Raw genomic sequence first — 27,236 nt, forward strand, 5'->3', positions numbered from 1 at the left:
ATTTGGAAATGTTTTCGGGTAAGTAAAGAAAAATAATATTCATTACCCAGACGACTGGCTTTCAGTACCATGTAACAGTTGAAATATCTTCTGCAGTTTAATAGTAATAGACAAATAGCTAAATATATCAGGATGGCATTCAAAAAGCCATTTATAAAGGTTTCTAGAGGGCAAAACACATTCCTTAACACTTTTAAAGCTGGCTACTAAGTTTTGGTTTTTGTGGTGCCTTTTTTTTAAAAAAGCATAGGTTTGCCTATCATATTTTGCTTAAAAAATTAGGCAAATGAGTTGCAGCTTTAATTTGATATTAGTCATGATGGAATAAGAATATTCAAAACAGGTGCTATTCTAGCTCTTTTGAAGATGGTTTATTTTACATAAAGTTACTATGAAAGGGGAAGAAAACAATAGAAAAGTTTTAATATATTTTGTTTTCACATTATACTTTTTAAATAAAGTTAAACGTTTGATATGCTTCCTACTTCTCTTGATTAGTTAGTTAGCATTGAGAAATCAACTTCAAATGGTTAGAGAGATTCTACCAGGTCGTCGTCAGTCCATTCTTCCTAAGAAGGAAAAAAAGTGTGGTAAGGATAACACTGAAGCATAACCAGTATTGTTTGTTTACCTCTTACCTCCCTTTAAGAAAATGTTCTCCTCCTTTTACCCATGTACATTACAAAAGATAAACCAGGAAATTTTGTAATAGTTCACTGTTAGTAATGTTGGCATGGTCTCACCAGACTCCTCCAGTGAGGAATAAAGGTTACAGCTGTGACCTTTTGCCTCTGATTATTCACTTATCTGACTTGACAGATACAAAATTTTTTTTAAAACGGGGTAAGGGAAAAATCCTTGGAGAATAAGAAATAAAGCAAAAATGTAGTATGTATGCGTATTGCTTCTGCTTTCTATGAACACAGGAAGGATTCTTCATTAAGTAAAGACAGAAGAGAGAAAAATTCCTTTAATAATGGACAACAGTACTGTACGTAAGGAAGTATGCAAAAAATGAAAAAACCCACAACTCTATAATGCTTGTACTCTTGGAGAATAAATCTTAACAGTATAGTCACATCAGAATGTATAACAAAAATGACTTAGAGTTCATCTTTGGAGTAAAACATACCTCCTCATGTTTGGATTTCTTTGAGACGTAATCATCATCTTCATAGCCTTTCCTCTTCTTCCTATAATTAAGCAACTATCAGTAAGCAATCCAATACCAGTCACAGAAACTATAAAATGTAAAATAAACTAGCAAGACTATAGGCAATATCATGTATCTACTGAAAAACAAGGCCTGGATAAATGGAAAAAGATAAAGAGCTATGGGGTAGGGAAAATGATACTTTTAAAATCAATCTTTAAATTAAATGCAATTCTAATTAAAACCCCAATAAAATTTTTCATGGAATCTATCAAGTCTAACACTGACCTAGGAAAGAGTGTGGAAAAAATAGGAGAGAATATAAAAAAGAACAGTGTTGGAGGACCCTGTCCCAGTCATCTTCAAAGCACACTACAAAAGCTACGGTAATAAAAGTGAGATATTAAACAGATCAATGATCAGACTAGATAAGCAAAGTAATAACTATGCAGAAGTACGAATTTAATGTGTGATAAGAAGTGTTTCAAGTAACTAGGAAAACATGAAATAAAAAATAAGCTGGGACCTGCTGGACACAGGGGCTCACAATTGTAATCCCAGCTCTTTAGGAGGCCAAGGCATCAGATCGCCTGAGCCCAAGAGTTTGAGACCAGCCTGAGCAATGTGGCGAAACCTCGTTCTACAAAAAAAAATAAAAAAATTAACCAACGTGGTTGAGCACCTGTAGTCCCAGCTGCTGAGAGGCTCAGGTGGAAAGATCACTTGAGCCCAGAGGGCGGAGGGTGCAGTGAGCCAAGATCGAGCCACTGCACTCCACCTGGATGACAGGGAGAAGACTTTTTCTCAAAAAAGCGGGGTGTGGGAGCTGGGGCAAAAATTAGTATTTGGAAAAAAGTTGTGAAAAACAATAGACTATATCATAAGTACAATCAACCTTCTGTATCCTGTGGGTTCCACATCTGTGGACTTAAACCAACTGCGGATTGAAAATAAGGAAAAAAATTCTATCTGTACTGAATATGTACAGAATTTTTTCTTATTATTATTCCCTCAAGAACACAGTATAACTATTTACATAACATTTACATTGTATGTAGGTATTATAAGTAATCTAGAGATGATTTAAAGTATATGGGAGGATGTGTATAGGTTATATACAAATACACCATTTTGTATTAGGGCATTTGGATTTTGGTTATCAGCAGAAAGTCCTGAAACCAATCCCCCATGGATACTGAAGGATGACTGTATATAGAATCTATAAAGCACTACAAATCACAAAAATGTGGCCAGGTGTGGTGGCTCATGCCTGTAATCCCAGCACTTTGGGAGGCTGAGGTGGGCAGATCATGACATCAGGAGCTTGAGACCATCCTTGGCTAACACGGTGAAATCCCGCCTCTACTAAAAATACAAAAAAAAAATAGCTGGGCGTGTTGGCATGCGCCTGTCGTCCCAGCTACTTGGAAGGCTGAGGCAGGAGAACTGCTTGAACCCGGGAGGCAGAGGTTGCAGTGAGATCACGCCACTGCATTCAAGCCTGGGTGACACAGCAAGACTCCATCTCAAAAAAAACCAACCAAACAAAAAAGCCAGAAAATTGGGCAAAGGGGATAAATAAGCAATACAGAAGAAATATAAGTGACTGTTAAATATGGAAAGTTCAATGTCCCATAATCAAGAAAATGCAAATTAAAATACCAATGTGATACTTTTTCACCCAGACTAGCAAAAGCTAAGCATTGATAATTACCCGTTGTACAATATGTATGAAAAATGCAAAGAAGAAAAAAAGCGACTTATTTCATAAATATACACATATGGATATACGTGCAGAGAAAACGCTGGCAAAGGTAAACAACTGCTAAGTAACTTCTGAGGTCATGACAGATTTGGGTTTTGATCAAAGGGAACTTTGGTTTCACTTGTATTGACTGACAATGACAAAACAGTTTTTGTGTCATGAAAAATAAATGTAAAATAATTTTGAAGATCAAGGAAAACAAATATTTAGTCCTAAAGTAGCACTACTTATGGTAGCGAGTACCAGAGCTGGTCCATGAACGGTTTCCAGTTTGTAGTGAGTTAAGTATAGGAATTGTGTTTCGAAATTTTTTTTTTTTTTTTTGAGACAGAGTCTTGCTCTGTTGCCTAGGCTGGAGTGCAATGGCGTGATCTCGGCTCACTGCGACCCCTCTGGGATTCAAGCAGTTCTCCCTGCCTCAGTCTTACAAGTAGCTGGGATTACAGGCACCCACCACCACGTCCGGCTAATTATTGTATTTTTAGTAGAGACGGGGTTTCGCCATGTTGGCCAGGCTGGTCTCGAACTCCCAACCTCAGGTGATCCGCCCGCCTCAGCCTCCCAAACTGCTGAGATTACAGGCATGAGCCACTGTGCCCGGCCCTAGAAATTTTTAATAGCAATTTGATATAATAATTTTATGACTGCTGAATCTAATAAAACTTGAGCTTATGTTTTTGTCTTTTCTAGTAATTCATTTTTTATTGAATTTTACAAAAGTATACATCTAGTGATTTTTTTTTTAGAAGTCCTTCACAGTTTGAGAAGCACCCCTCAAGTACTCATAGATATTCAGAATTTGGCCTAGTACAAGGCAGATGGCAATCTGGAAGAAAATGTAAGCTATGGCAGTTAAGAATTTTGGATTATGGTCCATTCAGTTACTTAGCTAGAAAGGGTAGGATTAGTAGTTCAGTCGTCTAATCCAGGGGTGGATAAACTTTTTCTTTAAAGAGACAGTAAATATTTTAGGCCTTGCAGGCCCTATAACCAGTTTCTGTTTCAACTACCTAACTTTTCTGCTGTATCATGAAAATAGCCATAGGTGATACATAAACGAATAGGTGTGCTACATTCCAAGAAACTGTGTTCTAAAAACAGCTAGTGGGCTGGATATGCCTGGTAGGTCACAGTTTGCCAACCTCTGGTCTAATCCCATTTCAAAATCAATGCAAAAAGAACATAATCAGTGCTGCAATACTTTTATTCATTAAAGCCAACATTACTTCTCTGTAACCACTCTGAAAAATTCCTGTTACTACTGAAACCCGGGAGTGAATGAAATCCACCAATTTCAAGTTCTATGCTAAACCATGCTTTGTCGTTATAGCTATAATAAAACAACCTCATATTCTGCACACTTCCTAAGTCCGTAGATATTCCCCTACTACAACTGTATAGGTAAGGAATTTGAGTCATGTGTATTTGACATAAAGGCCTTGGAATGCTGTTCTGGCTTTTCATAGGTATCCAGCAGCACATATTCACCAATTACAGAAATAATACCTCAAACACATCTTAAATATAAGATGCCACAGATAACTCCCATTAAATTTTAACAAATAAGGTATAACTTTAAGTAACAAAATGCATCCCACAGGAAATAGAAAATGGCAGTTTCATTAATCCTAGTACCTGTCCAAATTCCCAACTGCTTAAACACCTAAAAAAGAAAGTTTCAGTGGATCTTTCAATTTGCAAAGCACAAATTGCCAACTTTATGGTGATTTTCACATTCAGCTTACAAATCAATTAAGAGACATTAAAGGTGTTCTTATGGCTAACCACAAGAAGAAATTAAACGGCCTCTTTTCCTATTGGCTTTGTCGTCACTATAAAGTTTGTCACTGAAAGAAGTATGCCGGGAGGCCGAGGTGGGCGGATCATGAGGTCAGAAGATCAAGACCATCCTGGCTAACACGATGAAACCCCATCTCTACTAAAAATACAAAAAATTAGTCGGGCGTGGTGGAGGGCGCCTGTAGTCCCAGCTACTCAGGAGGCTGAGGCAGGAGAATGACCTGAACCCGGGAGGCAGAGCTTGCAGTGAGCTGAGATCGCGCCACTGCTCTCCAGGCTGGGCAATAGAGCGAGACTCCATCTCAAAAAAAAAAAAAAAAAAAAAAGAAGTATGCCAACTTTCTCTACTCTAGCTAACAGAAGTCTGGAACAGCATATTTGTTCCTCAGATCAGATATCACAACTTCAAAGAGACGAAAGATTAAAAGGACAGGAAAAGGTAAAAAGGACTCCTTAGGAAGACCCTGACCACTGAAATCCCATGAGAAGTAACAGAACAGGACAGGGCCTGCAAGCCAAAGAACACAGCAGGATCAGAACTGCACAGTGAATGCCGAACTATTACCTTAATCTCATTAGAAATGTCCATTCAATAAAGAAAATCTGATTTAATGGATCAGTCAGCTTTCCTCAAATGAGCAAACATCAATAAAATGATTTATGAACCAGTTGGACTGGATAACTATGTCTATTGATTAACACTGTCACATTAACTTACGTGATTACGTTAAGTGCAAGCTCAGCAGAATGGCATCGCTCCAACTTCTGTTTCAGAACAGCAACTTCTTCAGATCTGGGTGGTTCATACTTTTTTACTAAGTTTCTCATGCCTATGTGGATACAAAAAAAGAATTTAAACTGAGTAAGCAAACCTCCTTCTCATAGTAAGGGAGCTGGTTACTTTTCCATTTTGTCATAGGAAACAACACTCTTCAAATGACATGGTTATTCTCAGGATTTGCATCATTCTGCATTTCATTCTACATTAAAATCCAATAAGCACTGTATGTTTAGTTCAAGTAATTATGGCTCTCAGCTGTTTAGCCCATATCATATACAGCATAAAGCACACTGTATAATCTAGTATTAATTTTTGGCAAATCCTACTGGGGTCACTTCTTGTTCAGTTTTAAAACTTAAAAAAAAAAAATCCCTAAATGATTTAGTGAACATGTTTTGTTCTCTATCACTAACCATCTTCGTAGTATTCTATTCCATAGATAGTGGGCCAAGAGTATACTTCCTGTTTTCAAAGGAAACTGTTATTACACAACATGCAATAAAGGGAGGATGCTTAGTAAAAATTTGTTAATAATCCTTTGCTTTAACAAAATGCAGACCCTATACAAAAATGTTCACTTTAGGTTAAAAGCAAACTACTATATCAGTAACTTTATAATTGCAAAAGCATCCTCTAGCTGATCTTGTTATTCAACTATAATAAACCAAAGAATACAAATTTCAAGATTAGGGGAATGATGAGAGACCAATGGGCTTACTATTACTATTAGCCAGCCATGTGATCCAAATGACTACACTACTGACCTATTTCATAATGCAAACAAAGCAGTATTTTTAACTGAATTAATACTTGTAACTCAACACCCTTAGGACAGTATCTATGTTCCAAAAATTACAAATATCTTAGTAGCATTAAACTTCTGAGTGTTTTATGAAGCGCTGTTTTTATTTCATTTTAAAATAAGTGGAGCAAAATAAAGGTATTGAGAAGAAATCAGTAATAAAACTAAGCTATGGAATAAGACCTTTACCTACTAAATTCTATGATCCTAACAGCTACAGTCAAATCACAATTAGCTTTTAAAGTGAACCCCCTAGTGGCATAACTAAAGACCTACAGTTTATAATTCATAAATCACAGCCATCATTCTCAAAGAAGGAAGCCCTCAGGATCACTTCGAGCAGAGTGAAATGATACATAGATGCCCTGAAGCATCTTAAATTTTAAAACACAAAATATATAAAACGTATACCCATTTACTGTCCGAAGATCAAGATTTCAATCTTATATTCTACTGGTTTAATATTTAATTACAACACACATTTAATTGACAAGAACAATTTACACAAGAAGGTCTGGAAACAAACATGATCGACTTTTAACCCCAAAGAGTAGCTTAGCAGCCATGACCAAGTGTGCCACGGTCAAGAATGGAGAATACTGGCTAATCCAGCCAATAAGTTAAGTAGAGATTCTACTCAACTCTCAACACCAGCACTAATGACAGGGTTTCTCAACACCAGCACTAATGACTTTTTGGGCTGGATAAGTCTTGGTTACGCAGGGCTATATTAGTTTCCCGACGTTGCTATTAAAATTATCACAAAAGTGGTGGCTTAAAACAACAGAAGTGTATTCTCTCATAGTTCTGGAGCCCAGAAGTCTGAAATGTTTCACTGCGCCAAAATTAAGGTGCTGGAAGGGCCATACTCTCTCTGGAGGCTCCAGGGATGAATCCATTCCTTGCCTGTTCCAGCTTCCGATGGCTGCCAGCTTCCTTTGGCTTGCAGCCACATCACTCCAATTTTCAAGGCAAGCATCTTTAAGTCTTTCTCTGCTGTCTTAACAGTGCCTTCTCTGAGTGTGTCAAATCTCCTTCTACCTTTCTCCTAAAAAAATAATTTATCTACAAAACAGAAGTTCCAAATTTAAACATTATCCTTATTTCCCATTACATCTTTTTCAGTGCCTAGTATGTTTCTTTATTCTTTAAAAGGATCCTGTTGTCAATCTCTAAATCCTTTCTAAATCTGACTCTATTTTCACTCTTTGCATAAGTTCCATATATATGAACACTACTTCCTTCTATGTACCTTCTATTTGTTCTAGACCAATGTGTCTTTCATGCTTCCATAATACAGTAATTCAATGAAAAGAAATCTAAACAAAAATCTATGTTATATTTCTAGTTAAACGCCAAGATATTTATTTGGAAAGGAGCTTTGTATTGGAAGAACATTTTGTAAAGTGTTCTCTTTTACTTACTTTTCATTATATCTAGTAACTGTGACAGGCAAGTTCTGTTCTCTCTCAGCATCAGACTCTCTGATAAATAACTAGTAAAGAAAAGAAAAATCTATTGAAAACATACAGCACATTGAGAAAACATGACATCATAAATTATTTTCCTCCATGCTCATCAAAGGCAATTAAAAAATTTTTTAAATTTATGAATGTATAATCTGTAACTCCTATGTTTTAAGGAGTTATTACCACTTACATTAAAAGATGTTTATTGTTCCTTTAAGTTTAGTGACATTCAGGTACAACCTTTCAGAGGGAAAATAGTATGAAAGCAACAGTAATAGCCAGTATTTATAACATTTACATCTTTTCATATAGAAGCCCAATAAGTCTAACCTTATTTTACAGATGAGGAATCTGAGTTACAGGGATGAACAAGTCATGATCTTGTAACTTGCCCAAAGTAATAAAGCTAGGAAGCAGCAAAACTGGAATCTGGCACTAGTAAGGATTCTCTATTCCCTTAACATGAAAGCCATTTTATCTATAGTTGCACTTTTGTGGAGTAACAGACATTCAAAAAAACAAGACTATCACCTAATGCTTTATAAATCTATTACATCTTATTTGCATCAAGTCCAAATCAAAGGTGTTAAACTTATTTATCAATGTGATATAAAACCCAAATTACCTGTTTTTCTCAGAGCCACTGACAGTATGAAAATATAATTTATATATTAAAATTTCAGTTACTCTGAAGTTTTACATACTTGAACTTCACCTATGATTGATAAAAGCCCAAATGAACAGATTCTCAAAGTGCTAAATAGTTTTTCAAACACAAATGCAAAAAGCTTATTTTTCTCTTGGGGGTAATAGTTAGAAAAATAGAAAGCAACGCTTTAAGAACTCTTGTTGCTGTCTTTATCCAGATTTATTTAAATTTTATTATAAACCTTTGATAACTGTTTGATATTACATCATCATCATCTACTGTGGGAATAAATTTTGGATCTGAAAATCAGGAAATCTCCTGACAACTAATCCATTTCCGGTTACCAGTAATTCAAAATAACTAGTTTTTTCCTTTCCCTTTCCTACCTACAATTCCTCCCATTTTTGTCATCTTCCTTTATTTTTACTCTCATTTCCTTTTGATTTCTTAAGCATAAGGGTCATAGGTTTGGTGCTAAGAGTTGGCTGACTAGACTCATTATCTCTGTGAAGTTAGCAACTCTTAACCTAAATTTTGAATTTGAACTTTAATATTGTGGTGTTTTAATAAAATCCACAGGCAAATAAGAATACCTAAAGTAGCAGATGAAAAATAAAGCTCTAAATCTGCAAGAAAGAGAAGAAAACCCAGAAATAACGGTAATAATCCTATGATTAATAATCTGAGGCATTATCCAGACTATGACAACAGCAGAGGGGCTTTCCCTTTTGAAATCAGCAATAAATGTAAAGTTCATTTCCACATATCCCAAAAATTTGCCTGTAAATCAGCTGTAAGTTAAAAATGTTTGGAAAGCATTTCCCTAAAGGAAAAAAAAAAAAAAGGCCCAATGTCTAGTCTCTGGGAATGTTACGAAAGCCTATTAAATTTGCAAGGAGCCAAAGGTATGGCAATTTCAATTTTGCCTTCCTGGAATTATAATGAATTAACTTCTAAGATGAAATAAACTCATTTGGACCTTAGGATGCGTCATCCCGCTCTATATAATTAAAATCTCATCATTGAAGAATTTATAGATGCACTATATACAATGTTTCAAGATTAATCAAACTTTTGGTTATTTGAATTGTGGAAAAGAGGACTTTTGTTCCCTTACAGAAAGAAGTCCGCAGGCCAGGTATGGTGGTGTGCACCTGTCACCCCAGCACTTTGGGAGGCCTAGGCAGGAGATTACTTGAGTCTAGGAGTGACTGAGATGAGCCTAGGCAACATAGGGAAACCCCAACTCTACAAAAAAACAAAAAGATTAGCCAAGGTGTGGTGGTGTGTGCCTGTGGTCCCAGCTACTCAGCAAGCTGAAGTAGGAGGATCGCTTGAGGCTGGGAGGTTGAGGCTGCAATGTGCTATGACTGTGCCACTGCATTCCAGCCCGGGTAAGAGTGAGATGCTGTCTCAAAAAAAAATAACCAACCAACCCCCGCAAAATTAATGGAAGTCCGCATCTTAACTCCATATACATCAATAATTTACATGACCATCTTTCCTAATGCAGAGATTTATCTTATTCATATTCCTAAAGTGTAGTACAGTGCATAGTAGTACATAGAAGGTATCTAATAAATGTTTGCTTAGTAAATAAGTGGAGATATAAATCACTTTGGGATTAAATGTATACATTTATATACAGTTGGTAAGCTGCGTTGGCAGAGAAGAGGCATATCATAAATAAAATATAAACCTACAATCCCTTATCCTAGATGCAGATGTGTTGCGAAATTCTTATTAATAAGTATTCATGTCTTAGAAAAGTTATCTGGTGTATATATTATGAAATGTGAAATACCCAAGTGATGTCTGTAATCAGGAATATTAAGATTTCTGCAAGGGAACACAAATATTCCTATTAAGTGAAATAAAAACTAAATACAATCTGCTCTATTTGCTGCCACCTTAAGAAATGGATTCTGAAATTATGGATAAGGGATTATAATCATGTAAAATAGTTTTAATTAACTTTAGGAAGTTTTATCATCTTTCTTCCTCAGCTATTTCTAGGAATGAAATCAAGCAGAACCTCAAAGGTCATAAATTGAGAAACTTAATATAGAAACTAAAAATGTCTAATTGGCTGCTAGCTTGTGCTTCAGTTAGTTAACAATATTTAACTTCCATGTGTCATACACGCTCTACAGAAGGGGAATAAAGATAAAACAAGGCAGACATTTGCTGCACTCAAGTTGCTCACCAGTTCACAGGAACTTCTAAATTTGTCATATACTGATAGCTGTATCAGTCTTTCAAGGATCACCTGGTTTACTTCTACTTTAATCCTAAATGTATCCTCTTAGTTCAACAATATTTTTCATGATGTTTAAAGATTTCCTCAAAAGGCAATTTCATTTCTTCTTTTCACCAACCATCCCAGCCACAAGGAATATTAAAGAGTACAGTCAGAAATGATTCTATGAATAAATAAACCCAGTGACTGAATTTGACCTAAGTTAAAAAACTAATTAATACCTTTCCATAGTAATTCCAGCCCTGGAGGCACTAGATAAAATGGCAGTCAGGGCAATTTGGGAAGGTGTGTACAAAAGGTAAGCATCCGTCAATGCAATTCTATTAAGAAAGTCATCAGCTGTTTTCCTCAAAATCTCTGGATTCTCCAATACGGGATAGCGGGTCTAGAAAGAAAGTTTGCAAATGTTACCATTTCTGAGGGTTTAAATGGAGTATAACGACAGTTTAAAAATTACACAACTCCTATTAAGAAATATGTGCTATAACATATCTAAAGTTCCTAGCACAGTACTTGACACTGTCCTCAATTTACATTAATCCCTTCTCTTGGTCCTTTTCCACCTGAGTAGGAAGGGGAGGGAAGGGAAGCTCTTAGAGATTCCATTGAGTCTAAAGTAGGGCCAAGAAATACATATTCCCAGGTAAATGCTTCTCTCAGGCAACCCAGGTGATTCAAATGTAAGGCCACATTTAGGAATACACCTTATTTTTATATGAAATTCCTTCTACTTAAAATTTGCTTTCAGGAAGAAGTAAATAAAAATTAATCTCGATTTGATTAGAACACACTAGACTTCAAATTCCCACAGAAAAAGTTTTAGAGTATGCCCAAGAGATGTGGAAGACCTCCTATTTCCTGACAGTTCTTCATACCCTATAAAATAAACCATAAATCCTAAGTCCTCAGATATCCATATTCAACACCTAAAGCAGTAAGAAAGCTTTTCTACACTCTGAAACAAAATATTCAGAGTCAATTGTGCAAAAATGCCTCACCTGTGATATGAGAAAATTCAGACCCACTACTCTGACCACAATGCCTCCCTTTCTAATATATTTACTCATTTATTTCACAGCTGTTCTCCCTCCCCTGAACCTTTGCTCACTTATCCCTCTACTTGCTCCCACTCACCAGTGTCCTCTGGTCCTTATTTCTCTCCTGAATTCCCTGCCCCAATATGCTGCCAACAAATTTCTGGCAAAACCAGAAATTGAACAGTGGTTGAATCCAACAAACTTTCGCTTTGCAACTATACCAAGATTTCTGAGGGCTGCCAGAGAAAACCATACAAGCAGAAGTCTGGTAATGTTACTATAAACTCATGTTCACTGACCTCAGCAAGGCTCTTAAACACTGCCAAGCAACCATAGTATTTCCACAGACAATTTACTCTCCTATTTTTCAGTGACTGCATAAATATTTTCCATCTGTCTTAATGTCTTTGATAATTCTCAGAAACTCCATCACTCTCAGAAAACTCTCTCTTACCAAAGAAAGGCGCTATTTCCTGTCAACACCAAATCCTGAGGCATAACAGTATCCTAACCCATAATTTCCCCTTTTCCACTGTTAAGAGAAAGAGCTATTATTCCCTCTAAGGCCAGTTCTTATACCTTGCTTCCAAATCTTATGCCAACCCCTTCCATCTTACTCCACAGAGACTATTTTGTATTTCATCTTTTTCTCACTACTAGCTCTTTGCCTCAGTATTTAAATGCGCGCCAGTCTCTTCCATAAAACAAAACACAACCACAAAAAAACTCTCACCCAGTCAGAAACCTGGGGGTTCTTCCTCTGTCCTCATCTCTATAGGCAATCAATCCTCATGTTCTATTGATTCTACCTAACTACAGGCTGAGCATCACAAATCCAAAAAATTCAAAATCCGAAATGCTCCAAAATCTGAAACTTTCTGAGCACTGACATGACACTCAGGAAATTCTCATTGGAGCATTTCAGATTTTGGATTTGGGATGCTCAACCAGTAAGCACAATGCAAATATTGCAAAATCAAAAAAAAAAAGTGAAATCCCAAGTACTTTTAGTCCCAAATTTTTTAGATAAGGGATACTCATCTTGTATCTCTGAAGCCCAGGAAGCTCTTTCTGTATCCAAAACCTTCATACGAGCGAAGCCCAGCACTATCTTTTGCTTGGACTCCTTTAACGGTACCCTGTTATTGACTTAATCTATTCTAATCCATTCTCCACGTTATGCCTGACACATACAGATGCGCAATAAATACCTGATCCAGCAGGTTGCCAACATGATCTTTTAAAGCTGCAAATCTAATCATGCCACTCTCTAAATTTAAACTTTTCACTAGCTTCTCTTTGCTCTATTCAGAATCTGTAACATTGTCTCCACAGTCTAGACTCTGCCTTCCACTCTGGCAGCAGCTGTCTGTGATCTCTTCCCCCTGCATTGCTAGGCTCTGTTCAGGCTCTTTAGCACGGAATGGTTTCTTGAATTTGAACTTTTTACCAGGTAAGTCTCTGATTGGAATGTTCTTCTCTCTCCTATTCCTACTTTGAATTTTATTTTAAATGATACGTTCTCAGAATGCTTTCCTTACTCCTTAATCTGTTATCTCCCTCTAAAATATATTTTCCCCTCTGTATCATTGAGCACACTGGATATATGATTGTCTAAAACCTTTAGATTGTAAGGTTCACAAAAGTTGAGACTGTGCCTGTCCTATTTCTGGTTACATCCTCAAGTACAAAGTTTGGCACATAGAAGGTACCCAAATTGAGCCACTGATCTAATATGAATGAACCAGTTCCTGATTTGTTTGATTCGATTCAGACTATCCAACTTCTCTTTTAGAGCCAAACAAAACAACTTAAAAGTTGCTTTTCTCAATGTTTGTTTACGTATATTATTGATGCCTACATAGTGACTCAAGTTCACAAACCTCTAAAAACATAAGTCACTTAGCAATCTTCTAGTTTAAGAATTTTTTATGGTTTAAATCAGGCCCAGATCCATGACAATATAATTCAAAGTTGGAAGAGTTATCTTAAGCCTTTATAATAAGCACCGTTCTAAACTCTCAATGGTCTTCATTACATCCCTGGACGTAATGAAGATCACTTAAATCAGATTGCAGATCACTTAAATCAGAAAAACGTTAAGTCCCACCCAACAATCTCAGTTAACAATTTCTCCAGATGACTGATGATGCCCACTGAAGTTTGAAAACAACTGCCCTAGATGACCAGGCCAGACCCACAAGTTGTATCCATGCTATAACAACGAGGATGATTATGAGTTTTAAAATTTTGGATTCTTTTTGTTAAAGAATAGGAAAGGAGAATGTAGTATTAGTTTATTTTACATCAAGTTTACCTTTAAGTCGATGAGGAAGCCCTCAAATGGTCTGTAAGGATTGTGGACAATAAGGTGGAAATTAAGTTGCTGTATAAGAAGTAGTTCATATTCCAGTATCTGTTCAAGTGCCTTCTCCTGTCCAAGAGGACTCTCCCGAAGGTTTCCAACAAACTGAGGACTAGATACATTGAATTCATCTACTTTGCAGGCCAAAAATGCACAAGTGAGCCTAGAGGAAAAAATAAGGAGGCAGGAGGCAGGGGGTGGGTGGGGTGGAAGAACATGCATATACTTTTATATCTAAATAATTTATTTCTAAAAGTATATTCTATAATTGCCTAATATTCAAAAGTGACTGCTAGACATTGCAAGAATTGTTTTTTAAAAGACAGTTCCTGTTCACACTTCATTAGGAGACATAAGACAACTATAAAATTAGGTCAAACCAATATTGCCATGGCATTCAAACATCACTGACTCAATGACAGTGTTATGCAGTACAACCTAAATATCTGGAAAAACAAATTAACTGAGGAGTAAGAGTACTTTGTATAATGTAGATGGAAGAGTTAAAAATAAAGCAGTACCCACATATGTACCACGTTAAGTATGGGAAGAAAAGTAGGTTAAAGAAACATTGTGGAAGGCCATCGGCAGAAGTCTCTAAGGGCATCTGAATAAGGGACTATTATTTAAGGGACAAACGTGTGAAATTCACCTGGCCACTTCATGTTGTTCAGTATGAGAAAACAGAAAGCTACTGTAAAAAACAGTTGGCAGTGAGATCAAGGGCCTAATCTTGACTGGCGGAAATGGGAATCAAAAAGAGAAAACAGGTACAATGTCATTGAGAGCAAACTCTTTGATGAGTTTCATACTAATTTCATCTTTAATGACAGACACAGCGCTCAGCAGAGAGCAGCAACAACAGACCTTTGTTCAACTGAAATGAGTATGAAGCTATAGGATCCGTAAGCTGACTGGACGTGGGAGGGGCCCCTACAAATGATTCTCAGTCTGAACAACTGGAAGAACAAAGGTGTCTAATAGGAAGAGACGTTAGAGAAGTAGCTAATTTGAGAAAAACAAAATTTGAATCTGGACAAGTTGAAGTTCAGATGCCACCAGAATTACTGAAGTACAGGTAAAGAGAGATCTCAAGTTCTGAATTAAAAAAAAAAAAAAAAAAAAGAATTCAAGTCTAAATTACCCTGTATTAGGAAGTCAGTTCTCTCTCTCTCTCTCTCACAATTCTCTCCTCCCAAAAAATACTCAAAAGAGTATAAAGGTCTTCTTAAATGAAAACAATATATTAGACAGACATACTCACATTATTATCCTGGGGTGATATTCCATTACTGAGTTATTAAGGTAAAAACGTTTGAAATACATACAAGCCGTACCCTAAGGGTTAAAAAAATATATCATCAGGATCTATTCATAAATTTTAAATGTTTAATTTTGTGAAACAGAACTTATTTATGGAAAGGTTTCTTTGTAGAGATTACCCAGAAAAATACTAATACTCATTAATTCTTCTTTAATCAAAATAAATTGTGATGAATTACTACAGAAATGCCATAGCCAAAAGATTCTTTCCCTCCTTTGCTTGTCTATCCCCAGCCTACTCTGGCTAATCCTTCCTATGGTCACTCGATTTAAAAATACGTGTGTGTGTGTGTGTATGTATGTGTGTGTGTTTTAGAATTCAGAGTATCAAAAATGTCCTGAATTAGATAAATTCAGGAAGAAAAATACAAACGTTCACAGATTAACCAATCTTATAAAAATACTTACTGACAAAAAAACATGGGCAAGGCAATAAGCCTTCTCTCTAAAGCCACTCCATATTTGTGATATAACCACGTATCCATTCCATGATTTGTGATCACTGCTGCCAACTGAATGGCAGAAGCAGCACTACCATTTACTGAATGTATACCATGTGCCAGACTCTGTGCTAAGCACAAAACTATCATCGTGTTTTAATCCTTACAACAGCTTGGTGAAGTATTACTATCTCTACAGAGAAGGAAACTGAGTATCAATGAGGTTAACTGACTTATCTAGGTCACACAGCTAATAAGGAACAGGAATGAATTCAAGTAAGACCTGCCTGTACTTTTAACCATTATATCATTTGGCTGGAACCAATGAAATAACCACTTATCTATTTTATGATAGAAAAAAGAATATTTCCTTTTAAGTATTTTAAAAGTTTAGTTTTGTCATTATGTAAAACAAAAAATTATTCACCAATGATAAACATGTTATTTAAAAATAAATTCCATAAAGAAGTTCATTAAAGGATTTTTTCTTCATTTGATAAGATCACTTAAATTTACTACCTCATTTTACAGTTCTTTTGTAAGAATAAGCCAAATCTGAAGATATAAACTAATCGAGTATACCTAAAACTCTCTCTGAATCTTTGATATCTCAGATGAAAAAAAAATTATAAATTCTATGGACTTAATATTTTCAACATACTTCAATTTTTTTTCAACTATAAAAATGGAGATAATTTCCTAGAAAATTATTCTCTACTGGGTCGTAAGCTAGTCACACTGTATAACTTTAAAACTTAACAGACTTTTACTTAAGATATACTTTTATATTTGGTCTTCACAACAAACCTGTGAGATAATAATGTAAAAACATTTTGAACACCCTCCCACTCTAGCTTTTTTATCTTTCTGCTTTTTAATCTCAGCTACCTGTTTCTCCTCACGGTTGCCCACCCCAGCAAAAAACAAATAGGTCCTCAGAACCATACATCTGAAACAATAAGACAATCTTTTTAACCAAAGATAAAACTCCAGCTTCTACTAATCAAGGCTTAAAAAAATCTTATGGTATCAGTTTCAGCTGGGGCATATGTTTACCAATGATGAATGAATGCATTATTTCAAACATTTATTGGGTGTCACAGAGTTGGAAAAGCAGTAGTCTATGTGCTAGTCCCAGTACTATGGCTCACTAGTTGAGAACTTAGAGGAAAGTAATTTATTTTTTTTCTTTCTTTATGACATTACCTGACCTCAAATTTTTTTCTGACCACAAAGTGAGACTTGAAATACTTTTGAAGATATGATACAGCAACTCATGATTTAAGGCCTGTATTGAAAAATATAAAATGTGCCAAAAACTAATTAATTGTAACTAAGGTGAATTTTTAAGACTTGAGTGGACAGGGAATTTAGAAGAGGTCAAACTTCACAAGCCAACTAAAGGACATTATATTTCATCACTACTGTAACTTACCACAACAGACCTTGGCATTGCTGGCTTAAACACCGAACAGAATTCCAATAACCTTTTCTCATAGTATTTGCAGAGTGTCATTTCTTCATGAGGCTCAAGAAAGACTGGATCATTCGGAAGAACCTTTAGATCAACAATTACAACACAAGTTCAATGAATTCAATGAATTAAACAATTGTAAAACATTTTTCTCTATCCAGATTAAATTTAGTTTATATATCCAACGAAGGGTATATATCACGCCTCGTTTTCTTTATAGATTCGCTAATCATTACACAAAATAGCTGTAGGAAAATATTTAATAAACTAAAACTGTACCATCATTTCACGACTTTTCGGAATGTCAGCTAGACCTTTGCTTCATTAAAGTATAAACAATCATGACAGGCTGTGTGCACATGCTCACAGTTGTGATATCATTATAAATTAAAAAGTAGACAGACTTTTTTTAATATGATTGGAAAGCTTCCAACATCCGTTTCTCGGTCAGTCATTACGTCACAAGTTGTAAAAAAACGGCAAATGTTTCAATAAATTTCTGTTATTTTAAGCTACCCAGTTGGTGGTTATTTTTTTTAAGGCAACCCTTAGGAAACTAATTCAGGTGCTAAAATCAGTGATATGAAATAGATGTGAATTAAAGGTAGAAAGTAAAGTAACTCAGTATCGGTAATTTGGAGGCACTGAACACTTGCTGGAGTGGAGCTTGTAGGAAAGATTAAACCAGTCCGAGAGCTGTAACAGAAAGGACTTGGCTAGCGGGCCATAGTCCAAACCATCTTCAGTCACTTGGTTTGTACTTGGTCTCTGGTCTCCCTCCCCAATCCAACCCATTCACCACGAGGTTGCTAGAGCGCTGTTTCCAGAACGGAAATCTGATAAGGTTAGCTTCCCATTTTAAATATTTCAAAGGTTCCTCATCCTTTCAGTGGAAATGTTAAACGCCTCACTTCCACTTACAAGTTCCCTTCCTACCCTCCCCAGCCATTCCTGCACAGGTACTCAACTTCGGCCACATACGACCACAAACACGTCCACGCACCAGCCCTGTAACTTGTGACCTCCCTCCCACTCTGCACGGTAGTTCTGACTGCCTGGAACGTCCTTTCCCATTTTCTCCGCATTGGCTACTGGGAAAAACCTTCCCCAACATCACCTCTTGACAAGTGAACGGCTCTTGCCACGCACGACCTTAGCACATTACTTACTCTCTTCTTCACTACGTTACAAAGACTGGTTACTTGTCTGCCATTCGACGACGGGGATGGCGTTGTTCGTCTTTGTACCCACGGAACCTGGCAAGGTGCTCGCTTATTTTGATAGATAAACGCACTCCGCGCCGCAGAGGCAGAGAAATGAGGGAGCCAGACTGTCCTGGGAGCCAGAAGAGCTCCCGCAGCTGCTCAGAATTTAGTGACCGGGCAACTGGGCAACCGTTGGGAAAACCTCACCTTCCCGTTGGCCACGGCTTTGCATCTGAATTTGCGGTTGGCGTCGGCCCGCAGTCTTGCCAGCTGCTCCTCACTGGAGAAAGTCCAGTGCCGCTTCTGGCTACTGTTGTGGTACATTGTGGAATCGTGACCAGGTCCAGAGAGTCTGCAGACGAGAACCCAAACGCATCAGCCTCGTGGCGTAAAGCACCCGTACCCCCACCGAAGATCTCGCGGAAGCCTAGGGCGTCCGGCCAGCCGCTGCGGGCTCGCTGACGTCACGATTACGTGGCCAGCCCGTGCGCAGTTGCATTTCCGGAGCGGACTAGGAAGAGACCATATCCCGGGTTCGCTGGGACGCCCTCTGAGACGTAGGTGGGCGGAGCCTAGGGAGCGCTCCTCTCAGTGAGCCTGGGACATAGCTCCGCCCCTTCCAGGCAAGATTTAAAGGAGAAGCGCCCGGCAAGAGTGTTCAAGGGGCATAAACTGAGGGTATGGAGTAGGCTGATGTAAACTCACAGGGGCTAATCAGAAATGAGGAAAGGACTTCGTAGGGTGCTCATTTTTAAATAGAGGCCTCACTGAAGTTGACATTTGTGAAAAGGCTTGAAAGACTTGAAATAGTAGGTTGATCAATCATGTAGGGAGATCACGGGGCCCAGAAAGAATAGGTAAGATCTTCAGGCAGAAGCATTCCTAGCCCTTTTCAGGAAGAGTTTGGAGACCAGTATTCTTGAAGCACTACCAGAAATCTCGGAGAATGGAACATGGCTGAAAAACTTGAAGCAGTGGATGTGTATTGGCCCTTACAGTTCTGCCACTTTTGTTGCCTTGTCTGTTCTTTCTCTGTGCTTTTTTTCCTTACCCTTCTGTTGATAACTAGCCAATCCTCTCCTCTGTTTTCATCTCTGAAGCCAGGATGTATGGTAGTATTCGTTTTATTGAGAGTCCCATTTTCATTGCCTCTAGGGAGCCTTTCAGTAAGCTATCATGAAAATTAAGGTATTTACTATTTTTTAAATCAATAGGACTTTCAAAATTGCAGGTGAGATTCAAAATTTACATTGATTCTGGTTTGTCCCATTTAGGCATATCTTATTCTCTCATGTATTTATTATATATCCAATCCGAAAAATGGATTTCCCTATGGCAAATAGCTTTTCTAAAAAATAAATAAATAAATAAAAAGAAAGAGAAAGATGATGAGACCTAGAGAATTTAGGTCTTGAGAATCCCACACAGGTAAAAAGAAGTGGCAGGATGACTTTAACTCTGCTTTCTGTGAAAATGTTTTTAGAGGCTTAAGAAAGAGAAAGTCTTTTCTTTTTCATTTTTGTTGGGTACAGTTGAGGTTAGAGTTTGCCACAGTTATCTGAATTCCTCAAACTTATGCCATTTGTGGTTTATAATTTTGGAGATCCACACACTCAACATATGTGGCTAATCTGGTCTCATAAATTGGTTAAGAAAAGAGAGAAAAAGAGAGAAGATCGAAGGGCATGGCAAATTGATTACAATGAATTGTGAACAACCTAAAATGTTGCATATTGGGGAAAGAATAATTTAAAAGAGAAAAACATAATGGTTCAAAAGATAGGAAAATAAGTGTTCTAGATAATTAAATGTCTATATGAAGTCTTAGAATCATGACAGTTATATATATCATATAAATTCTTTTCATTTTGTTTTTCTGAAAGATATTTGACAACTCCTTAGTTTTATGTAAAGGAAAATAAAAATAGGCATTTAAAAGAGTTAGCAGACTGTGATTTCCACAGAGATATGAGTAAAATTTCTGAATGTCATTTAGGAAAAATATATGAAAAACCTGGCATTGCTGGTGTAATTTTTTTTAAACCTTGAACAAATTTTAGTCCATGAAAATTGACATTGATCTTATTTTTCAGATGTAATAGGAATTGGGCTCTGTCTAAATTAACTGTCTGAGGAATACAATTGTTGCTGATGCCCTAACATTAAGGCTCATGTATGGTTTTTCTTATTAAAGTAAGCGGACTGGACGCTGTGACAGTCTCCTACTCAGCCTGTTGTGCAACAGTGTTTCTTTGCTATTGCTACCACAGGAGGCACACTGGAATGCAGAACTTGTGCCTTTACCTATTTCCATTTCTAGTTTCAACTAAAAAGTAGCAAGTGTTTCTCTTCACTTCTATTATTTTTACTTACTTTATTTATGGAAAATTTCAAATATAAAGAATACAGAGAAACACATTTCAAAAATTATCAATACATGACCAGTTCCCTTCTACCCTCCACCCACACCTCCATTAGGTGTTTTTTTTTTTTTTTTTTTTTTTTCTCCTCCTCCTCCTCCTCCTCCTCCTCCTCCTCCTCCTCCTCCTCCTCCTCCTCCTCCTCCTCCTCCCCCTCCCCCTCCCCCTCCTCCCCCTCCCCCTCCCCCTCCCCCTCCTCCTCCTCCTCCTTCTCCTTCTTCTTTCTTCTTCTTCTTCTTCTTGACAAAGTCTTGCTCTCTCACCCAGGCTGGAGTACAGTGGCACAATCTTCGCTCACTGCAACCTCCACCTCCTGGGTTCAAGCCATTCTCCAGCCTCAGCCTCCTGAGTAGCTGGGACTACAGGCTCATGCCACCATGCCCAGCTAATTTTTGTATTTTTAGTAGAGGTGGGGTTTCACCATGTTGGCCAGGCTGGTCTAGAACTCGTGGCCTCAAGTGATCCACCTGCCTGGGCCTCCCAACTCCATTAGTTTTAAATCACAATGTCCCTGCTACTAAATGAAGATATTTCAAACAACAACAAACCAACTGACCAGACAGAACCTATTCTTCCTAGAAGACATAGGGAAATTCACAGCTTGTTGACAAAGATATCACTATTTCATTAGACACTACTCAGAAGTGAAATGTTAAGAAATATTTCAATGACTTTTAAAAGTAAATACAATCTCTTTTATTGTGCTGCAGTTGTTAAATTGTGCTATGGTATGTACTTGTAGACAAATTCCAAATATTTTGACTTGCAGGCATTACCTGTAAACTAAGGGTTACCAATCAGAGATTAGGTGATGCCAAGCAGGTGTCATCTGTTTGGCCACCACAGAAATGTCCTGTACTTATCTACATGCTATTCCAAATTTTCCCATAAGAGTATTAGGATTTCCTTTCTCTTGCTTCGGGACAGTCTTCCTTCTTCTTCGCGCTCTACCTAGTGATCTTAATGTTTAGGGAAAAATAAAAGTAAAAAGGTCATATTGCCTGATCTTAGGAGAAAAGGAAGAAAAGGGGAATTAAAAGGTTGTGGGAGTGACCAGTAAATATGTTTGCAACGGAAATAATTTTGCAGTCTAATATAAAACATCTTATAAAGTGGCCAGATTAATTTATAGTCCTCGTTTCCCAAACACATCAGCATACTCACGTTCACACCACTTCTGATTGCAGGGCCACACACACAACACACACAAAAGGGATAGAAGAGACTAAACCACATCTATGCTCACAAAAACACACGATATCTTTCTTACTTTAAAATCGAACATAAAACTGTATGCCTTCAGCTACTGACATGGATTTCTGACATTTAAAATACAGCTTTACAATGAGTATTTAATAACCCTTTGCAATTGTATTTGGTTAATACACAATTAACAAATTTGTATTTGCAGCATTGGCTGCAAAATCCTTTCTTAGTTTTATTCTCAGATGTCAAGTTACAACTAAGAGAAGAAAAGGAGTCACCTGAAGCAAGTACCTAGTTTCTAGAAAACAGAATACTACTAAAGGAAAAGAAATAATAAGAAGAAATAGCATTTAAAAAATATCATTGATCTATATGTGACCCCCTCAAAATTGAAATGTTTTTTATTTTGCTTTAAGACTATTTCAAATTAAGGCATAAAGAAGACATGACAACATACTAAAGAGAAAATCCTATAAAGCCATCTTCAATTGAGCAAAAATTAGTAAATCACTATACACACGGCCTAGTACTAATTGTTAAGTGGTAGTGATACGGTGATGGGGGTCACAAAAATGACTATCTCATAGTTCTTGTCCCAGGATCCTTGGACTATAGTAGAATTATGGCATGTACGAATACAATCCCCTCTCAATGACAGTAACCTTGGATAGGGCTGACACACACTCTCTCCTTTGACCAAAACTTTAATCAGGCTTTTATCTGAGTCCTCTGCTTGACTAAACCTGATCTTGGGCTTTCCTCTCTGTTCTAGTACAGATGCTGCTCGACTTAGGATGAAGTTACGATGCAAATAAAAAACCCATCATAAGTTGAAAATATTCCAAGTGGAAAGTGCACTTAATATACCTAACCTATTGAACATCATGGCTTGGCCTAGCCTACCTTAAACATGCTCAAGCCTAGCCTACCTTAAACATGCTCCTTGTGACCACATGGTTGACTGAGAGCTGCAGCTCACTGCCACTGCTCAGCATCAGGAGCGGGTATTGTATTGTAAATCACTCACCTGGGAAAAGATCAAAATTCAAAACTGGAAGTGTTTCCATTGAATACGTATGGCTTTCGCACCATCATAAAATCAAATCATTGTAAGTTGGAGACCATCTGTAGAATCCAGTTGGAGCAAGAATCCTGACACGTCACTTTAATGAATAACCCCCACCCTTGGTATCAGACCACCCTCAATATCTTATCACCCTGACCTGCCTTCAGCAATAATCCTATCAGGTCAGTTTAGCCAGAAATCCTTTATCCTTGGTGTTTCCTCTTAATAATTTTCCATCCATTGCTCCCCACCCTGCTTCTTGGTTATAAATTCCCACTTGTCCTTATTGGTTTTAGAATTGAGTCCAATCTCACTCCCCCACTGCAAGACCTTACTGCAGTGGTCCTGAAACCTGTCTCCATAGCTGACTTTGAAAAGGTCTGTCTCACCATTCTTCACAAGTGTCATTAATAAAGCATTTTCGAGAAAGTCACTTCAACCTCTCTTGCCCTAAGTTTCATCTCTTGCATAGTGAAGAAAATAGTTGTAGCTACCTCATAAAGTGGTTGTGAGGATTAAATTAGTTAATACATATGAGGATATAGCAGACTGGCTGGCTTCTATAAAATGTTTTAAATTGTTAGTTATTACTTCATTGACACGTGGCATAGGCTAATCAGAAGATATAACATTTTTGTGAATTTGTATTGATACTGAGGGAGAGGGCACTGTTGGTGGATAGGATTTGCTTGAGTAAAGGCAAAAGGGCACAATGTGCAGGGTGTGTCCAAAGACTAGGAAGTAGAATAGCTTGATTGGTTGGAGAATAAGAGGGCTTTGAATGTCAAAATTTTTCAGTTGGAGAATGAAATGATCAGAGTTGCATTACTTTAATCTGGAAATTATTTGTGACTCTTTTGATAGTGAGGACTTTATAAAGCCATCATTAAAATAATTGAAATAGAACAGGGGATTAAGTCTGTAAGTGATACCCAAATGCCTGTGTTCTTGAACTAGCTACATGAGATTCAGGATTATAAAGGGGAATTCCTCACTATGTCTCCAGATAGAGAGATAGGTAGTATATCATGTATATCATACAACATATGCCCTATGAGATGTAACCAATCCATATAATATATTTTTGTGTGAAATTATGAAGTAGGGCCTAGGAATTTTGGCTTATAAAAATCATGTTTGAAAGTTTTTGCAAATGTAAAATTTACAGGACTTGGCAAATAGGACGGATAAGGTGGTGGGATGAAAGAGGAACGGCAACTCTAAAAAGTAGTGACTTTCAAATATTAATCAACATATCAATCATCTGGATCATGTTAAAATATAAATCAGTGATTCCAATTCAATAGGTCTGGAATGAAGCCCCAAGAATCTGGATCCTTAAGTGTTACCTTGAGTTTGGTGATTTTTAAGCTTTAGTGTTCATCATACTCATATGGAAAGCTTGTTGAAAAGCAGATTGCTGAATTTCTCATTCAGCCAGTCCTGGGTGGGCCCAAGCATTTGTGTGTCTAACTAATTTCCACGTAATACTTGGAACGTGGACCACCACAGTTTGAGAACCACTACTCCAGTTGATTTTTATAGCCTGGGTAATGGGGAGAATGATGGTGTCCTTATTGTTAAGAATCTTCACCTTTTCTATTAGGTTGAACAAAACCATACTTTTATTCTTTGTTACCTAAGAGAAAAAAATGGAGGATGCTTAGTCATTTGTTGGCCTTATCCAGACAACATGACCGTGGTGAAATTTAATATCCATTTGAAAAAAAATGACTAATAACATTCTCACTGGATAAATAAAAGGTGAAGAAAAAATGTATTATCTCACTGTTGGATTGAAATATGCTTTTGTTGTAGAGTAATAAAAATTATCAACCACTTTAGTTATTCTTCTGTTGTTTTAAAGTCTAGAATTCAGATGATAAAGATAATTGAAAGGATACTTTTTTTTTTGGTTTCTCTATTGAAGGGGTCAGTAAAATGTGAATTGGGCTCACAGACCAAATTCGATCAATGCCTATTTTTGTACAGTCCACAAGCAAAGAATGGCCTTTCCATTTTTAAGTGGTTGAAAAAAATCAAAAGAAGAGTAATATTTCATGACTCATGAAAATTATACAAAATTCAAATATTGATGTCTATAAATGTATTAGGGTTCTCCAGAGAAACAGAACCAATAGGCCAATAGGAGTTGTGTGTCTGTGTGTGTGTGTGTGCATGTACATATACATATGTATACATAATACATAATATTTTGGATATTGGAATTGGCTCACGCAATTATGGAGGCTGAGAAGTTCCATGATCTGCTGACTGCAAGCTGGAGACCCAAGAGAGCTGACTGTGTAAGTTCCAGTCCAAGTACAGGAGAAGATCAATGCACCATCACAAAAAAAGTCAGGTACCAAGAGAAAATTCTTCCTTATACTATCTTTTGCTTCATTTAGACTTCCAATACATTGGATAAGGCCCACCAACGTTGGTGAGATCAAACTGCTTCACTCGCCCTACTGATTCAAATGTTAATTTCATCTATAAACCCTTCACAGACACACCCAAAACAATGTTCAACCAAATGTCTGGGCACCCCATTGTCCTAGTCTACAAAATATATCCCTTCTCAGCTTGGCATTCATTCACATCTCTTTAAATCATATTTAATCTCCAAATAAACACAATAACAAGGTCATAACTCCACTTTACATAATACAACTATCCCACATACAACTGAATATGCATTACCCAATCCCCAGAAAAGGAGGTAAAGTTCTTGATGTTTACTCTTCTCCTTGACATCCTGTAACTTAAAAAATACTATGATATAAATTGAACAATACTTAAATACTATGTTAATAAATCAATACATTATATAATACATAATGAAGGAATAAGAGAGGGAGAAAAAGGTATTTACTATACACACACAAATATTTCTTAACAAACTAAGGGGGAAATACTCCTAATAGTCCTCATTTATGTAACTGATTACATGGTTGTAGTTGATATTTATAACTACCTTCTTTCACTAACTATCCTGTTTTTTTTTTGTTTGTTTGCCTTTAGCAAGCCCCTCAGCTGGTTCTTTACCTGGTCAAGTGACCCAGGCCTTCATTCCTGAAGGATCTGGGGCATTAGGAGTTTTGCCTGGATTGGGTTGTTGTAATTTTACATTGACATTAATTACTGGACATGTAGTACAGAGGAGCATCCTACAGGTTCTACTGCATTTCAGACATACTCAACCTTACTTCCATTGTGCAGTAGCAGTCCAATTTCCCCTTGCTAGTTCTGATCAGTCACCACAACTCTCTTCTTTGACTGTTGATTCAGAGGCATGAGGAATTCAAAGTGGCTGGGCAGCAGTTTTTATTAATTAATTTATTTTTCAATGGAACACTTCATGAATTTGCATGTCATCCTTGCACAGGGGCCATGCTAATCTTCTCTGTATCGTTCCAATTTCAGTATATGTGCTGCTGAAGTGAGCACAGTTTTCATTGTTGTGTCTCCTAGTGGAAGCATTTCTCCCTCAGGAACTAAGACTTTTAGGTCAGTAGAGCATAAGGTCATGGGAACAGGAAGCAAACATTTTATTAGGGGGTCACAAGGAGTAATAGTGAATAAATTCATTCCTGTTTCTGCCCCTTATTCCTGGACCCATGAGTCCTTGCTATGGAAGAAACAGCTCTATCTATATATTAGATGTTGATTCAGAGAATGTGCAGCCTTCTGGAGAAAGCTTGCCTCAGCAATGCAAAATATTACCATCTAGCTCGTGTTGTAACTAGGTTCTCCAAAGGCCATTCTACTGTTCTATCAAATTGTTTCAGGATGGTGGGCAACATGATAAGGCCTATACATTCCATGAGCATGGACCCATTACCATACTTCTTTTGCTGTGAAGTGAGTTCCTTAATCAGAAGCAATGCTGTGTGGAATCTGTGGAATCTTGTGCCCATGGATAAGGCATTCTGTAAGGCCAGGATCACAGTTTTGGCAGAAGCATTGCATGCAAATCCATACTTAAGGTGGTCTTGCTTACAGAGAAGAGGCATCAAAG

At 37.1% G+C, this 27,236-nt stretch overlaps 1 protein-coding gene and 1 non-coding gene across 12 annotated transcripts in view; both read right to left on the reverse strand.

Annotated features, from left to right (window-relative positions):
- Nucleotides 1–19,080, reverse strand: part of CCNH (cyclin H) — a 36,811-nt gene extending 17,731 nt beyond the window's left edge. For 4 of the 11 annotated variants that reach the window (XR_008525040.2, XR_008525043.2, XR_008525041.2 and 1 more), the window contains exons 1-8: nucleotides 18,731–19,013; nucleotides 17,280–17,402; nucleotides 15,346–15,419; nucleotides 14,034–14,244; nucleotides 10,901–11,064; nucleotides 7,726–7,796; nucleotides 5,437–5,548; nucleotides 1,133–1,193 (exon numbers count right to left, since the gene is read on the reverse strand). Coding sequence is in view for 7 of the 11 variants with exons in the window: in XM_009240879.4 (XP_009239154.1) it covers nucleotides 1,133–1,193; nucleotides 5,437–5,548; nucleotides 7,726–7,796; nucleotides 10,901–11,064; nucleotides 14,034–14,244; nucleotides 15,346–15,419; nucleotides 17,280–17,402; nucleotides 18,731–18,847 (933 nt within the window). In the remaining 4 variants the exon portion in view is untranslated. 11 annotated transcript variants of the gene reach the window in all.
- Nucleotides 19,081–26,558: 7,478 nt separating this feature from the next.
- On the reverse strand, nucleotides 26,559–26,665 carry LOC112133527 (U6 spliceosomal RNA). Its single transcript, XR_002915175.1, has one exon. It is a non-coding gene; the product is annotated as a U6 spliceosomal RNA (small nuclear RNA).
- Nucleotides 26,666–27,236: the final 571 nt, after the last annotated feature.

The sequence above is a fragment of the Pongo abelii genome, chromosome 4 (assembly GCF_028885655.2).
Source record: "Pongo abelii isolate AG06213 chromosome 4, NHGRI_mPonAbe1-v2.0_pri, whole genome shotgun sequence".
Classification (NCBI taxonomy): Eukaryota; Metazoa; Chordata; class Mammalia; order Primates; family Hominidae; genus Pongo; species Pongo abelii.